The sequence below is a fragment of the Anopheles merus genome, unplaced genomic scaffold (assembly GCF_017562075.2).
Source record: "Anopheles merus strain MAF unplaced genomic scaffold, AmerM5.1 LNR4000362, whole genome shotgun sequence".
Classification (NCBI taxonomy): domain Eukaryota; kingdom Metazoa; phylum Arthropoda; class Insecta; order Diptera; family Culicidae; genus Anopheles; species Anopheles merus.
In genome coordinates, this window is record NW_024427942.1 from 32,389 (window position 1) to 50,203 (window position 17,815).

General features: G+C 41.4%; 1 protein-coding gene and 2 long non-coding RNA genes across 5 annotated transcripts; 1 reads left to right on the forward strand and 2 right to left on the reverse strand.

Moving 5' to 3' along the window:
• Positions 1 to 192: 192 nt before the first annotated feature.
• Positions 193 to 5,059, reverse strand: LOC121602216. Of its 2 annotated transcripts, none has more exons than XR_006006334.1 (4): positions 4,551 to 5,059; positions 4,385 to 4,477; positions 1,335 to 1,456; positions 193 to 387 (listed from the first exon to the last, which is right to left on the reverse strand). It is a non-coding gene; the product is annotated as an uncharacterized LOC121602216 (long non-coding RNA). The 2 variants fall into 2 exon arrangements; XR_006006333.1 differs by lacking the exons at positions 4,385 to 4,477; positions 4,551 to 5,059 and adding exons at positions 1,523 to 1,615; positions 1,690 to 1,782.
• Positions 2,640 to 3,687, forward strand: LOC121602215. Its single transcript, XR_006006332.1, has 3 exons — positions 2,640 to 3,025; positions 3,089 to 3,167; positions 3,238 to 3,687. It is a non-coding gene; the product is annotated as an uncharacterized LOC121602215 (long non-coding RNA).
• A 3,090-nt stretch (positions 5,060 to 8,149) lies between the features above and the next one.
• Positions 8,150 to 10,199, reverse strand: LOC121602213. Of its 2 annotated transcripts, XM_041930964.1 has the most exons (4): positions 9,922 to 10,199; positions 9,685 to 9,830; positions 8,624 to 9,088; positions 8,150 to 8,447 (listed from the first exon to the last, which is right to left on the reverse strand). In XM_041930964.1, exons 3-4 carry the CDS (start codon positions 9,005 to 9,007, stop codon positions 8,301 to 8,303), a joined length of 531 nt encoding a protein of 176 aa, XP_041786898.1. In that variant the 5' UTR covers positions 9,008 to 9,088; positions 9,685 to 9,830; positions 9,922 to 10,199; the 3' UTR covers positions 8,150 to 8,300. The 2 variants fall into 2 exon arrangements, with proteins under 2 accessions (XP_041786898.1, XP_041786897.1); XM_041930963.1 differs by having other exon boundaries at positions 9,685 to 10,199.
• Positions 10,200 to 17,815: the final 7,616 nt, after the last annotated feature.

Sequence of the window (17,815 nt, forward strand, 5' to 3'; positions counted from 1 at the left end):
ACTGAGATGCCTGTTGTTTTAAACGAATCAAATATTCCGCAAAACGTTCACCTGGTTTTTGTTTCATCATTCGCAGGTTGCGTCTCTCCGTTGTAGCTTGATACTGCGGTCCGAAAAACTCATCCAGTTTTTCAACTGCCTGGTCATACCAGCGCGGTTCCAACATAACCAAAGACACATGATCATGATCTTTAAATTTTTAAACACTCTCGGTAGTGCCGGTCCTCCGAGATGTAGTAGTTTTGCTTTTTTCTCCGTTTGGTCCGTTACGTTGTACGCTGCAAAGTAGCATTCCAACGCTTCCTTCCAAATTTTCCATTCTGTTGCGAGTTTAGCAGTTTCGATTTTATCGCACAGCAACATTGGTACTGGTCGCATTTCTTGCATCTACAAGAACAAAAACAAATAAAAACACAAAACTAAATAAATCTTGTGTTCATCAACCAGAAACTTAGTTACTGGTGTCCAGATCAGTCTTAACATCAACTGTTAAATCAATCTGCAACCACAAATATCTTTCCTCTTCTCGAGTGCTACCAACTCGAATCATTCTATAACCTACATATTCCTAAGATTCTATCCATCGTCTCTGTATTTCCTGAGAAAACTTCCCGAACATTCCCGAAATTACCGTAGCATGGAGAAATTTACTATCAATTTCTAACACTGGGAATAGCCATTTTTTTTTTTAGCTCCTTGCGCCTGTAATAAACATGGAGAATTCTTTTACAATTCTCGCACCTATGCTGGAGAAATGCATTCATTTCTGCCAACCTCCTTTTTTTCATGGAGAATTCTCTTACAATTCACGCATTTTTCTGGAGAAATCCATTGATTTCCGCCAACCTCCGTTTTCAAACCATGGAGAATTCTCTTACAATTCTCGCTCTTGTCCTGGAGAAATCCAATGATTTCCGCCAACCTCCTTTGCACAAACATGGAGAATTTTGAACCAATTCTCGCACTACTTGTGGAGAAATCCATTGATTTCCGCCAACCTCCTTTGAGCAACCCTGGAGAATTCTAATTCAATTCTCGCACATTCCTGGAAAACTATTAGTTTTCGCCACTTCATGTTGGTAAAAATGACGCTTTACCTAATGATGCTGCTCATTTTAACTTTTCACAATAGAATAATCCATATTATTCCAACCTTTCCACGATGGGTTCGATGACATTTTGTGTGTTAGCGAAAACGACGCTTCGCATAACCACACTTTTTTCCCGCTTATTGTTCCAAACTTGTCCATTACGATTACAGCTTCATTATACACTATTTCACGTATAAAACTCTTAACTTTATTCACTTTAGGAGAAAATTATATATTCCTCACCTTTTTTCCTTGTTTTCTGCGTTAAATTCCAAAATCCTCGTCGCCAGATTGTAGTAGCGTGTCCGCTGCTGTCGGTCGTCGTACATGAATCATCTTGTCAGTCGTGTCTTCGTGCGTCTCGTCTGTGTGTGTGTCTCAAATTTCAAATTTTACCATGTACTGGAAAGGTATAGTTTGGATGAACTTACCATTTTAAAATTGCACAGTCTGATCATGAGGAATCGAATCAGAAGGGCGCGAGGAAATGGTTGGCAGACCGGGACAATTTTGTGCAGCATACGCTAAATAAAGAAACAAAATGCATTAGTAATATTACTTTTAGTAGGTTCAATAAAAAGAAGTCTAGTTTTTTTACCTTCACAGTATAATTTCCCTTATAATTGTTGGCACAACAATAACGACGTGTATGTATAGTAGTTTAATCGAGTTGGTTTATGCCGTCCGTCCATAGTTGCATTCTTTTTCACTCGCTTTTTGCCATCAAATATCCGCTGTAGAAGAATCTGAAACATTAGGACGATAAAGCATAACTAATTAATCTTTTAACAATTCCTGTTCCGAACATCTTCCACTGTTTTAAATGATAATTTCTTATACTTATCTGGTTTATCCAGCTATTGCATTTTGCTGTCACCCTGTTGTCTCACTGCTTTCTTCCTTCTTTATACGTTCGGCTTATCACGGATATATCTTGCAAAAAACTTGCACTGCAGTAAAATGAACTAAATAAACACTGTAATTGCCACAAAACCGGTATATTGCACAGGGAATCGCACTAATTTTAAATTTCAGCACGAAACCTTCTTCCAAACAAAACACTTTATGCCGTCTCGCGAATCATCACATATGCACACATACATCACACAGCCACACACGGAGCCCTCACCATACGGCAGACCGTTCAACTCATATAAGCAAGATCGGCAGCCGATCCAAAATCCGCCCTCACTATCATGTGGTAAGGCATCTCATCGAATCGACGGGACGCGCCAGATCGTCTCATGAGAAAATTTGGCGCTAGCCAGAATGCTCACCATGCCGATGAGAAAGACAATGCTCGCTCAGTATGGAGGGGGCAGCCGAAGACAGCGTCTCAGTATGGAAACGTCAAGCTGACATCGGGCTCGCTATAGTGAGATGCTGTCCGATTGTCATTTGGGTACCCAAATGACAATGGGACCCCCTAAAAATTGGCCAAAAAATGTCAAATTTTTGACAGGATCGGATTTTGAATCGGATTGAATAGAAAATCCGATCTTCTCAGAGGTGAGCGAATCAGTAGTGAGAAAGCCATGGTGAGTAGCCATAGTGAATTATCGAAAAAAAAGTCAAATTTCACGCCTTTCAAAGTGCGTGCTCTTGTTTCGTGTGGCCATGGCTGCATATACGTCATATCTGTTGTACCTGCGGTGTGTGTTGTGTGGTATTGTGTGTCGGTGTGAATTTTGTGCTGCGTGTGGAAGTTACTGGTGGAAAGTGGGTGGAAGGGACAGTGTGTAAACTTTTATTGTGTTGAATTTAACCGCGGTGTGGCTGGTGTCGATCCATGTGCTGGTGTTCATCATCCCGGGTGTGCTGTACATAGGCTGTTCCTCGCGCGCTAGGACGATGCAGTTACAAAGCAGCAAAATGCGGCGCTCAATGAACGACGGTAGTGCGGTAAAATCATGCATAGCCTGTTACGCGGTAAGGTACTGTTGTATAATTTGTAGTGCTTTATATGTGTGTAAGATTTTTTTTTGAATTATTTGTAGGTGCTTTTTGAAGCGTTTGTTTTAGATTTCTGCTCTGATTTTATAGTTAGTAACAAAGATCAACCTAAATCTGGATTATGTAGGTATTTATGGTGTTTTTTTCTGTTTATTATGTAATTTCATTAAAATTATTTTGCTTGGTATTTCAGATTAATGGTGGTAAATTTTGGATCGTCAAATACGGTTAGTGTGGAGTAGGACATGTCCGTCGCGGAGTCGTAGGTTGGTCGTAGGTTCAAGTATAGAGTGGATCGAGCCCCGTCCGGCTGCAATGACTGATTTATCCAGCTGCGTCGTATTGAATTAGTCTCAAACGTTGTAATAGGCTGGCATGATGGAGCAGGTCATTACACCAAATCGATATAGTTTTAAAAATAAAATGCGATAAAAACTAATATGGTTGAGATAAATTTGAAAAGAAACCCTGATTTGTGGGGATGATTTGCTTTATTTAAGTTGTATTATAGAGCGCAATATATGTATACGTTGAACTTAAGTTTAGTAAAGAAAATATAACTATTAGTCAAATATATTGGAAATACGCTTAATCTGTGTTCTTTGCGTGTATAATACTAACCGTAAAATTATATTTTGTTAAACCCGACCCTTTGGCACCAATCGAACCAGACATCCAACTCGAAGAAACGTATAGAGTTATATGGAGGTGCTCCGCTAGACATCTCGAACAAACAAGACTCGAACCTGTTGAATGAATGGAATATTTTTTTATGTTGGATGTCGTGTTAGATTAGTACCAGAGGGCCGGGTAACGTGTATGATTGTAGCTATCGGCTTCAGTCTTCCTGTTGAGTGCTATACTTGAACTTGCACTCCAGCTATACTATCCCTAAATATTAGTATAATAAATAGCTTGATTTAGTTTAATATATATTAGGCCGCAAATACACGATATGCGTTTCCGCGGGCGCGTTCAAACGTGCATAACAGTTCCGCAGAGATATACAGAATGAGCATCTCTGCGTTTCCGTTGTAGCACATTCGAATGACATTTAATTCCTATGGCTGGATTTTATACGCGTTTCCGCGGGCGCGATTTTCGTATTGTATGTTATCCTATCTAGCTACTGTTTTGACCCTTTCCTCATATGTCTATTATATTAAAATTTCAGCTCATAGCGATAGCACTTGAACGTCTTATGAAACTTGGAAAAAATCGTTGTCAAAAAGTAAGCTGCATTCCGTTATGTATGCTGAAATGACCATATTATTTTTTTATTTATTTAATTACGTCAACATTTACCATGTACTGGAAAGGTATAGTTTGGATGAACTTACCATTTTAAAATTGCACAGTCTGATCATGAGCAATCGAATCAGAAGGGCGCGAGGAAATGGTTGGCAGACCGGGACAATTTTGTGCAGCATACGCTAAATAAAGAAACAAAATGCATTAGTAATATTACTTTTAGTAGGTTCAATAAAAAGAAGTCTGGTTTTTTACCTTCACAGTATAATTTCCCTTATAATTGTTTGCACAACAATAACGACGTGTATGTATAGTAGTTTAATCGAGTTGGTTTATGCCGTCCGTCCATAGTTGCATTCTTTTTTCACTCGCTTTTTGTCATCAAATATCCGCTGTAGAAGAATCTGAAACATTAGGACGATGAAGCATAACTAATTAATCTTTTATTTATCCAGCTATTGCATTTTGCTGTCACCCTGTTGTCTCACTGCTTTCTTCCTTCTTTATACGTTCGGCTTATCACGGATATATCTTGCTAAAAACTTGCACTGCAGTAAAATGAACTAAATAAACACTGTAATTGCCACAAAACCGGTATATTGCACAGGGAATCGCACTAATTTTAAATTTCAGCACGAAACCTTCTTCCAAACAAAACACTTTATGCCGTCTCGCGAATCATCACATAATAATCACAATATGACATCACATAATATTGTGCTACATGATGCATAGAAGGTCGTTGAAGCATCAAACATGTTCAAATTAAAAAATATTAGATTAGTGTTAGACGTTCTCCTACGCTTGTTTTAAATAGGCTTCTTCACCCTCAATTGGCAGGGGCATCGAATGGTCTCATCAGCAGCGGCACGAAATAAAATAAACCATCAATACACCGATAACACTTTAAATCCCAATTCAGCTTCTCCCACAGCGTCTCAAGGCCACACACAAATTAATAAATGCTAACACCCACCAATAACAACAATACACAACCGCAATGCACATATTAAATCAACGCATACACCACAACAACCAATCAGCTGGCGGCGGAAGGCACGGGCTGAAGCGCAAGTAAGGCAGGGCAGGGTGAGGGAGAGGTAGAAGCAGCGGACGAAAAAATGGGTGCCAATATTTTTAAATTTTTTGACCGTTTTTTTTGCTCCGCCGCCACAAATAGTTCGTCCATTTCGCCAACAGATGGCGCTAAACTTGCTCGACCCAGCGCGGGAATCGCTGAAGTCCAGCGAAAGACCGCATAAGACCAGGCCAAATCTGCGCTGGCCAGCGCAGAATTTGGTACATTTCCAGCGCTGGAAACTGCTCGAATTTTCGAATAATTGGCATTCCTTCACGTGCTTCCGTGTGATTTTTGGTTGACTAGCGGGAGGCCACGTCCGCCTCCACCGCCGCCGCCTCCTCTGCCGAGGTCAAACCGCCTTGCCGGTTGTAGGAAGAGGTGGCCAGCTCAGGATAGACAGACTCCCCTCTGTCTATATCACCTCCTTCAACACCTCGTCGCTCATCCTGTTGATGCTGGCGATGTCGCTGCCGAAGTCTTGCCATCCGAGCGCGGATATTCGCCCGGCGATCCGACGTTCGTGGTGACGATGAAGGCGCAGATGGCCGTTCGCCACGCTGCTCCTCCCTTTGACGCACCGTCTGCGTCCTTCTCACTATATTTCGAAGGTCATTACGGGTACGCCGGACTGATTCGGGGTCGAGCCGGTTGGCGGGTTCCTCCAGCATGGCCTGTGCGGCGAGAATGGCGCGTTCCTCGTCCCAGCAGCGTTGGAGTTCTAAGGTGATGCGCTTGGCGGCCTCGCACACGTTGCTCCAGTTGGTGGGTGATTGAAGCATGTGCGCCTCCAACGTTTCTGGCAAAACTCCATCCAATAGCTCACTCCTCACCTCAGCAAAGCGAGGGCATTCGAACATTAGGCCGCGGGGCCACGAGGCTTTCTCAAGCTGAGAAAACATTCTCAAACACTCATTTAAGTTTCTCAAGCACTCAAAACTTGTTCTCAGACCCGAGCTCGTGGCCGTCGTCAATTTTTCTCACTCTGAGAAACTAATAAAGCCACTCAAGTTTTATTTGGAGCTTTAAATAGAAAATATGTTTTTGATCGCATGTTTTTTAAACTTTTTCAATTATAAATATTGAATACATTTTCCAAAGTGATTATCGAAAAAGAAATAGCACAATTGCTTTTATTTCAGGTAGCCGATCGCTGCATCGTCAACTTTCTCAAAGATTCTCAAAGATTCTCAAAACCGATTTTGTTCCGATTCGACAAACGCTGAGAACGAGGATTTCTCAAAAGTACTCATGAGTGCTTGAGAAAATGAGTGTTGAGAATCCCCATGGCCCCGCGGCCTAAGGATGTCGGTTGCTTGGTCTGCCCCCCCACTTGAAGCTCACGGTTTGAATTCACAAAGAATTTTCATTGCAAATATGCTTATGCACAACAGTGATGCACCTACGTTGCTCTCCTCGATACCGCTCTACGTTCCTTCTCGTTCCCTCCGCGTTCCCTCGTCCTCCCCTATATATTACCCCTCGCCGTACAGCTGTCGGTCGTAATGATCCACTGCTGCGCGTAATACGCACTTTCAATTCCTCGTATCACCTATTCGACTTCCACCTATCCTCCTCTTTCCAGTCTCGTCTATTCTCCCTCTCTAGTATCCCTTCTCCTTGTTATAAGTTATAACAAGGATAAGTTATAAGCTTCCAAAAGACACTGGCTACCCGGGTAACCCGGTTGACTGGAATAAGGGTATTGCAAAAATTAATTTTAACAAACAGGATTATTCTAAAAATTCCAAAATTTCAAGCCATTCGTATTCCTATAATCTAATAAATGATTTGGCCACCCGGGTAGCCGGATGCCTGGAACAAGGTTAAAAGATTTTTTTTCCTTTTTGCACAACAACCGCTGCCGGTCAAGGCCTGCCTGTACCCACTAGTAAAGTGGGCTTGGCTTTCAGTGACTTATTGTTACCGTAGCAGGATAGTCAGTCCTACGTATGGGGGCACGGTCTATTCGGGGCTTGAACCCATGACGGGTATGTTGTTAAGTCCTTCGAGTTGATGACTGTACCACCAGACCGGCCGTTTAAAAGTTAAAAGGCCGTTAAACGTTAAAAGATCGGTCTAATTTGTTTTACAGGACATCGCTGAAGAGTTTCCTCATTGATGGGTGAAAAAGTTTTCCGCGTAAGTGGGTTAGACTCTAAAGAACTGTCCAGAGTGTTGCAAAGTCACATATTAAGTTATATTATGATGTATCCGACTTTAGGTGACCGCCAATGTATTTCTTCATTTTTTCACTAAGGGTTCTTCTCTAAAACGTTTTCTCTTTTGTGTGTCCTTGTAGGAACTCTTCGCTGTGGGTGCCATAATAATGATCGAAATTCTCACTCGACCCGCATATCACTAGTCCACTATTCTATTTTTTATTCTATTTAGTCCTTCGGTTTTTTTGGAAAAAAGATCAATATTGTTTAAGCATCGCACTGCTAGAGACCAAACAATCGTGTTGTAATCAAAATGCTTTAGAGATCGACGTGGAGAGCCAAGTTGTTAACCAAAAGGAGAAATGTCTGAAAGTTTTATAGAAATACATGAATGGTAAAGAGCCTCCATCAAGACAGCAAAGATTCACATCCGCATTCAAACTTACATTAAAAACAAAGAAAATCCCAAAAAATCATTTTTTTTATTTGACTAATAAAATACACTTTTGTGTGTTTTATTAATATGTTTATAATAAAACATCTATTTTTTCTCATAAATCTTAGCAGACATACTTGAAAAATCAACATCATTTGCATTCAAACTTACATTAAAAACAAAGAAAATCCCAAAAAATCATTTTTTTTATTTGAATAATAAAATACACTTTTGTGTGTTTTATTAATATGTCTATAATAAAACATCTATTTTTTCTCATAAATCTTAGCAGACATACTTGAAAAATCAACATCGTTTGCAGGAATTAATTATTGTTTAGATTGTTTACTGATTGGTATAACCTTGAGACGCTTAAAATTCAAGGTATTGCCAGCTACATTTAGATCTGATGCTATCGTCGGTTGGGATAGAACTATACGCTGCGATTGCACCTTTTGCGATCCTCCATCGGCGTTCTGTAATTACAAATAAAAATATAAAGATACACTGTTATGGAATAAAATTTGATGCAAAGCATCAACGATTTCAATACAAAATTGGATATTTTTACAAAAATCTGAAATAGATTCCAGATAAATGCACTAAATCACATTTGAAAACCTTTTGTATTATAAAAGTTTTTAATACTTACATTACTTATTTCAGTATTTGAGGATTGTATTTTGACAAATGATTTATCTTCCATACTCATCGCACTTAATGGTTTGTTATTAGCAGCTACATTTGGTGTGAAAAAAATGGCGCTTCCAGCAGAGCCATGCTGTTTACTTTGCTGTTGTTTCTGTGTAGTTTGCTGAGGATACTGCGTCTGAGCTTCCTGCGTTTGTTGCTGTTGCCTTGGTTGAGCTGTAGTGCATCTTCCCGCACAGGCTGTTATTGTTGTAATGGATGTTTTAACTAAACTTCCTGCACCGCTGGCGCCTACCGACCCAGCCGAAATAGTTGTATGTTGAGAAAGTTTATTTAATGCCGTTGGTGGTACACTTTGTACCTTGAGCAAATTATTACGAATCATGAGAGTTTGAATTTGTCCTGGAATAACGCTGTTTGTGCATGCATTTTCTCTTCTTGCCGTTGAAGGTAAACCAGGTACATTCTGTTTAAAAACAGATACAAAAGCTATATTAATTCATTCACATTAGAATACCACAATCGGATGAATTAATTACAGCGGACCTCCTTATAACGAGTTTATAAAGCCTGCGTTAGAGCCCCAGTGAAATTGAACGTCAATTTTAGTGTTTTTCTGGTATATTTCGTGATTTTTTATCAGAATATTGCGTATCGTACACCAAAATAAAGGATATTCAATTCCCCAACGATCTAGACTTAAAAAACATTTAATTAATAAATTAAATGCATTTCCTTGTGATTTCCCGCTTTGTTCACGGTGAAAAAATTATGGTCAGCGGGGCTTCACAAGGAAATGTATTCAATTCATCATTTTAATATCATAGATGACCAACATCACCACCTAATCCCGGAATTGTTCAATCCAAATTAAAAGGACAACGAAGAAAGATTGTAAAAAAAATTATGAATAGCATTGACGACCTTTTGATAAGTATCAATGCACATTTTAAGAAACCCTAAGACATTGTAATAGCCATATATGCCATGAAGCAAAAAACCACAGTGAAGGATTTTGGTGAAAAAAATCAAGATATAGCAGAAGAACTAGAGCAAGCTTACCTAAATGAAAATGTCCTCCCAGAGCTGGCTAGCCGAAAAACAAATAGGATGGCAATGAAAGCTTTTGGAAAATGGTTAACAAACGAGATGCATCAGGCAATAGCTCTGTCAGGTATGATTCCTACCTTAGACTCTGAAATTATTGTCTATATCGACAATATAAATAAAAATTGCAAGAAATGGATTTTGATAACAAGCAGATTAGTCAGGACAACCAATAGAATAGCTTTTACCAACCTCAGAATAATAATCCGATAAAGGACGAGCATCGTTCAAATAACAGCAGCTGGAGGTCTCAACCTCAGGAAAGCAATATTAACTGGAGATCTCAGGCTCAACAGAACAGTAACTTCAGAAAGAAAAATATAGGAAATGTTCAAAACAGACATCCTAGCGAGGAAATCGGGTACAATTTCCAAAATAGGAAACCCAAAAATTCTAGAGCATTGCGATCCCAAAAGTGCAATTTATTGCGCTGAAGTAAATAATCAGCACTCAGAAGAAACAGAAAACACAAAAGCCCGAATTTCACTCATAAAAAATAATAATAACTATAGTAATAAAAAGTATGAAAATAAGTTTTATAATCAAAATGATAAAGGATATGTAAACATTGATAAAAAAACAATCAAGTGCAACTGGGGCAATATTATATAGAGTAACAGAATGAGCTATTCGACAGCAGAACGAGCTTTAATACTAAATCTAATGAACCCATTAACGAGCATACAAATTATGAAATAAAAAGATTACGTAAAAACTCAGAAATAATAATTGACGAAAATTAAGAGTTCACTAACGAAAATCGTGAAGAACATATGAACAATCAGTATGTGAATGAATATAAAAATTATAAGCAAACGATAATCATTAATGACGTTATTAAGAGAACTATGTTCGAGAAACCATTAACAGAAGTTATAAAACTGATAGATCACGTAGAAAGAAATAATGAGATGTATTGCAGAAACAGTCATAAAACTATGCTAAAGAATGCAAAGAAAAGAAAACCAGGGTGGCCACTCGAATCAGGATTTTAAATTTTCGGTTTTTCCGATTTTTCCCGGATTTTTTGGGGGTTTTCCGGTTCACTATACTTCGTGTACCGGTTATCGATACTTCAATTCCAAATTATCATATCATAAAGCGTTTTTAAAAATCGTTATCTAGAGGATGATAGGTAAAGACGGACATTACAGGAAAGATGGACACTTGACATAAATACTAATTATAAGTTATTACTCAATTATTAAACAATATAATATCGAAACTGGAGGTGTGACAACACATTTCAGAACCATTTTAGGCATGATTTCTATCAAATTTGTACAAACTAATTTTCAATCGTGCGCTCGTTTGGGGATCTAATTTGGCTACTATGGATCTTAAGCTATCTAAATATGCATTCTTTATATTTTCGGATGTTTTATATGAGAAAACAACTGATGAAAAACGACAATAAAAGCTTTTAAAAATATTGCTTTTTGGTGATTTAGCATTATGACACTAACTTGTAAAGACTTTACCCCGTGACAAATATAATTTGCATCTGCTAATCACGTTTGTTCAGACAGACAGGGTTAATTGTTGATTAACAGAAGGCATCACACAACATTAAAAAAGGAAAACCGGAACTCATGGACCGACCAGCCACTGGAGAAAGCATAAAAATCTGCGAAGAACGGAACGACGCTTCTTCGATTCTCGGAAACGGTGAGGAAGGCAGCAATGCTAATCCATAGCGCTAGTGCAGATGGTTCTCCAGATGGAGTGCAGATGGTTCTCCAGCGACGGGGCCCCAACGACCATCTTTCCGGGGGCCCCTGTCGCTAATATTCTGTCCACTTGTGGACATACGGCATGCTACAGACTAGAGATCTTCGGCGACCGCCTAGTCCGTCTACCGTTAGATCCGCCGCTGGTTCATGACGGTGGTTTTTTGTTGTGGAGGTGCATCCTTCCTCCTGCCTGCTGCGTATGTACCGGATAGGAGCGGGCCCGCGGCACCGCCATCATTCCGGACATCTGCATGCCCGTCGTGGGTTCTAACCGCGTATGAACCGTCCGCCGTAGCAAGGGCTGACTATCCGGCTACGTGGTATTCAAGTCCTGAAAAGGCCTGCACGGTCGCGTAGGCCGTAATGACAATAATAATAATAATACAAATAAGAAGAAGAAGAAGAAGAAGAACTTAGCATAACATTCCACACCCGGGGAAGAGTTTGTCTTGACTTTGTTGCTGTCGGGCTAGCACTGTGGTGCGACAAATCGACGGAATGCAATCGACCAAAACATGAACCTACCGATCCGAACTCATTCCAAGGCATTGCCGGCAATCGGCGTCATGATAACGACTACAAACCAACAAGCCACCAGATTCTGGACGGACAGGTGCAGCACCATACGCGCACCGTTAAAAACAAATCCAGAATCCTCTTTTGTATGAATTCAATTCAAGTTCTGTTTCCACTTGGGTCCGCTAGCTGAATAAGAAATAAATGTGCAATATATCAAAGGCACGTTTGCTTCGATCGTGTTTCTTTTTAACACCCCCAACAGCAGAACCGATCGCAAAGATCGTGGTGCCAATCCGATAGTTGTGTTGTCTCTCAGGTAGCGAAATCGAAAATGCATGGACTTTGTAGCTGTAGCGGATGAAAATGTACGCATCAGAATCAAATAGTTTTGGGGTTCCCACAAGCACACACACACACACACACACACACACACACACACACACACACACACACACACACACACACACACACACACACGTGCGCGCACACACACACACACACACACACACACACACACACACATGCACACACACACACAAACAAACACAGACAAACATACACATACACACACAAACATAGACAAACATACACACACACACACACACACGTGCGCGCACACACACATGCACGTACGCGCGCACGCGAGCATGCACCCACGCAAGCGCGCACGCAAGCACGCACCCACGAAAGCGCGCACGCAAGCACGCACTCTCCCCACCCCCCCCCAACCAGACCACTCCCCCTCCCCTCCCAGCATGATCGATTACGGCTACCTTATCGAGACCCGAAAACTCGAGAAAGATCTCGGCACATTTAAAAAAAAATGTATTGCCACTATACATTAAGCTACATGATACTTAGAAGGTCGTTGAAGCATCAAACATGTTCAAATTAAAAAATATTAGATTAGTGTTAGACGTTCTCCTACACTTGTTTGAAATAGGCTTCTTCACCCTCGATTGACAGGGGCATCGAATGGTCTCATCAGCAGCGGCACGAAATAAAATAAACTATCAATACACCGATAACACTTTGAATCCCAATCCAGCTTTTCCCGCATCGTCTCAAGGTCACTCACTAATTAATAAATGCTAACACCCACCAATAACAATACACAACCGCAATGCACATATATGAATCAACGCATACACCGCAACAGCCAATCAGCTGGGGCGGAAGACACGGGCAGAAGCGCAAGTTAGGCAAGGCAGGGTGAGGGAGGGAGAAGTAGCGGACGAGAAAATGGGCGCCAATAATTTTAAATTTTTTGACCGTTCTAATCGTCTGCTGAATTTAATAGACGGCACATACAAAGAAGGGGGTTCCGAGAGCCAAATGTTGTTCGGGTTTCAGCGACTGCCAGCATTGGTCGGCGACGGAGTATTCTGGCAGGAACATAGAGGTGAATCTTTGAAAGCAACTCGGGACAATCGATGGTTCCGGCCAATCACGAAGGGCGAAGCGCGTTGCCTCCCGTTGGATGGATTCTAGCCGCCCAAGTGCCCGAGTAGATGCTGGCCACCAAACAATCCTAGCATATTCCAGCAGTGGTCTGATAAGTGCGCAGTACAGTGTCTTGAAACACATAGGATCACGAAGCTCGCGCGTCATGTTTATGACCAAGCCAAGTAGACGATTGGCACTAGCGACTACTTGGTCTATCTGTTCTTCGAAGGAGAGTTTAGCATCTAGGAGGACTCCTAGATCCTTTACACAATTCACTCTTTCGAGGTTCTGACCATCAAGCGTATAATTAAACAGCGCTGGAGCTCTTGAACGGCTGAATGAGATTATGGCGCATTTATCGATACAGACGCTTAGTGCGTTACGCTTGCATCAGGAGACAAATTCAGTCAAAGTGGTTTGAAGTTGAAGATGGTCCTCGGGCTCACGGATTTCACGATAGATTTTAGCATCATCTGCGTAGAGTAGGCAACTATTATCCGGGAGTGCCGTGCACAAGTCGTTTATGTAGAGCAGAAACAACAGAGGCCCCAGGTTGCTGCCCTGGGGTACGGCGGAAGAGGCACCGATAGATCTAGATTGGTGGGAGCCCATTCTAACTGCATACGAACGACCACATAAATACGATTTCATCCACTTTACCAGGGGTGGTGATAATCCAAGTCTATCAATTTTGCCAGAAAAATGTTGTGGGACACACTGTCAAAAGCCGCCTTAATGTCCGTGTAAATGGCATCAACCTGCATACCATCATCAATGGACTTATAACAGCCGCTAACGAATTGCATCAGATTTGTCGTAGTTGATCTCTTAGGCATGAATCCATGTTGGTTGGTGCTGATGTATTTGCCGGCAGATGCTATTAATGATTCATAGATGAGGAGCTCGAACACTTTGGCGCAGGCAGCTAAAGAGGTAATACCTCGATAGTTCACTGCTTCGTTTTTGCTGCCCTTTTTGTGGATGGGTGTTAGCCATGAGACCTTCCACAGTGATGGAAAGGTTCCTGTGCGCAGAGATTCGTTAAAAATCTTAGTTAAAACAGGAGCTACCGATACGGCACAACGCTTGAGAATTGTCGCTGGGATACCATCTGCCCCCTCGGAGTATGACGACTTGAGACGCTCGATTTTTTGGGTAACCAGGGTCTCGGTGACGATAGGTAGCGTGACATGAATTGCATCTGCCGGAGTGTTTACGAGTGCGGAAGCAACAGCCTCCGGATGTGTGATGTTAGAGATGAAGCTATCCTCGAAACGCGTGGCGAACAGTTCACAAATATCTAATGGCGAGTGTGCACAATTATCCTTATACCGAATAGTCCCGGGGAGGCCAGTTGACTTGCGCATGTTGTCGGCAAAGCTCCAAAAGCGGCGAGGGTACTTTCCCAACCTTCGTTCAGTGTGGCGTATATATCGACGATAGCAGACTATATTATAACGTCGATAAAGTGCATGAACGTGTAGCCGGTCTCATGGTACAGTCGTCAACTCGTACGACTTAACAACATGCCCGTCATGGGTTCAAGCCCCAAATAGACCGTGCCGCCATACGTAGGACTGACTATCCTGCTATGGGGGGAAATCAATAAGTCACTGAAAGCCAACCCCACATGTGGGTTGGCAGGCCTTGACCGGCATCGGTTGTTGAGCCAAAGAAGAAGAAGAAGAAAGTGCATGAACAACATTGTAGTAAAGCCGAGACAGTGTGGACCGACTAGCGCGCAAATAAGCGGCTCGCTTTGCTTTTTTTAGGGCATGCAATGTGTGGTCACCCCACGGCGATCCGCGATGGGGCTTTTTAATAGGAGCACATTCACGCAATGCGGCCCACATAAACTCTGAGAAATCGTTCGTGGCATGGTCAATGGATGTATAGTTTGAGCATTCAAAGGATTCGTTGAAGGAGCAGATCAGTCTCTTGAGTTTAGTAAAGTCAGCACTTGCGTAATTGAGCTTTATTTCCGTAACAGTGGTAGCGTGATTCATAGACGATGCTGTGATTTCCAAATCAAATTCGAGCGGTGGGTGATAGCAGTCTATTAGCAGCAGCGGGTGCTCGCTGACGCGTATGAGCGTCTTGTTGTTGTTGCACTTGACCAATTTCCGTATGCAAGGTCTGAAATGCGCCCCATAGAGTTAGTGTTGTTATTAAGTTGGTAAAGCGCATTCTGGTGCAGTCCATCGACGAATTGGGCGCTACGAACTGAACTAGTATGAGGTTCAAAAAACACAAAAGGGGTTTCATGATTCGATTGCGCAGGCGACCAGGAAAGAGCGGGTTGGTTAAAGTCTCCCACGAGCACGAATCTGTCGAATTGAACCTAGTGTGTCGCAAATGCTGTTGACGGTGTCTAGTAATGCATTTATTTTTCCTTCGTCCGTGCTGTGGTTAGGAGGAAGGTAGGCAGCAGCAATGTATAATCGGTACGTCGGGAGCTGAATGCAGATGCAAGCGAATTCAAGTGTTTGCGCAAGCACTGGAAGCGCATGAGAGCGGAACTCACCGCAATTAGTACTGCACCGCCTCGAGATAGAGAGCTGTTTGCGGCATTTCTATCGCATCGATAGACACAGTGCGCATCGCCAAATAGGAGAGCTGTGGGAAGGCTGGGATCGAGCCAAGTCTCAGTGGGTACCACAACATCATAGTCCGCTTCTAATACAGTTAAACGGAACTCATCAGCTTTGGATCGTAAACCTCGCACGTTCTGATAGTATACAGTTATAGACGTGGTACGGACATTGAGGGGTAAGCGTGTTGGTGCATGGTCATCGGTGAGAGATCGTGTCGTTGACGTGTTTATTTCGTGTAAACAAGTGACTAGTCAGGTTCAGTGGCACAGTGCCTTTTGAGGAAACAGTTGTGTGATTGTTACTTAAGAAAAAAGTGTTGAATAGTAGTTTGGTGCATTTTAACGGTGTTTGGTGTAGCTGTAGTTGTTTTTGGTGGAGCAGGCGATATTAAGGTACAATTCATATCGGGTGATAATTGTACAGGGTGCATCGGGCTACGTCGAACAGGTATAGGTGTGTTTGTGTTGGTAAGTTCAGGACGATGGTGAGACGGCCTTTGCGGGAGTGAGATAAACTCACGCACACCGAGCCCGACCGGCCAAGAGTATACTAAGTACACGCATGAAAATAATTCACGAATTTACGCGGAGCACAGTGAGAAAACACACTCAGTCGTCAGCTGTCAACTGTAACTGTAAAAAGTTTCCGTGTTAATAATGTTGTTTTATAAACACTTTTGATTTGTTCTGTGTCAAAGTGCGTATTTTTTATATTAGCGGAATTTGGGGCAACTATGCCACCTTAAGCATTTCATGTTTTAACTCACTAAACGTGTTTTTCAAAAGCCGATTTAAATCTCATAACCATTTTACATCTATTTCCTCACTTATGAATGAGTTTCGCTTGAAAAACGTGCAAACAAAATTGTTTATGAAGCGTTTTAAAAAGGGTCCAAAAAGACGTTGTGTTTTGGGCTATGGGCCAAGAGTGCCACTCGTATGGGGCAAGACGGCCACCTGGTTAAAATAAACGTATTTCTTAAATAATTGGAAATAGTTTCGTTTGTGGCACTAGTGCATGTATTCCTACATGTCAGTCACCAATGAACCCTTTTTCATCACAAACTGTATCGCAATATATTTTGTTGCTGGTCTGCTTTTTCCGGGGTGGAATTCGCTCGTAATAGCGCACCATACCGTTGCACGCTACAACAACTTTACATTTTTAACACCTCCCGCAATGAAAGATGGTGGCACACTTGCCCCAAATAGAGATGGCTCTTTTGCCCCAAAAGTTGTAACTTTTTTGAACTTAAATTTTTCAGTGACAAAAAAGAAAGTTTTTTTCAACTAACTCCACAAAAAAATTTCACGTTTTCTCAGCTTTACGGTGGTGTAAATATTTTCTCGGTTGATTGTTCGCATGATTTTTGAGAGCTTATTTGGTTGGATTAAAAAAATATAATATTCAACATAATCAGTTCAAAACAATTGGAAATATCGATTAATCTTTATAAAATTCGGCTCAGTATACCTAGTCATTGGAAAGCAACCAACTGTATACAAAATTGATCATTTAACTAATGTTTTTAACGAAAAAATGCTTGATGGCACTCTTGCCCCTATCGCATTTGCCTCAAATTCCGCTAAACTAAACAGTAAAAAATGTCACTAAAACATGTGTGGCTAATAGGGGTAAAATCGACACCACACTCGGTAGTAGTGTAATGCTTATTTGTAGCATGTTAACTTTTTTACATCGTAATTTGAAAGTGCCTATATGTTTTATAGATGTCTTGTAACTATGTACAGTGGTCATGTAAATCGATGAGGTTCGAAACCGTCAACGGCGAAA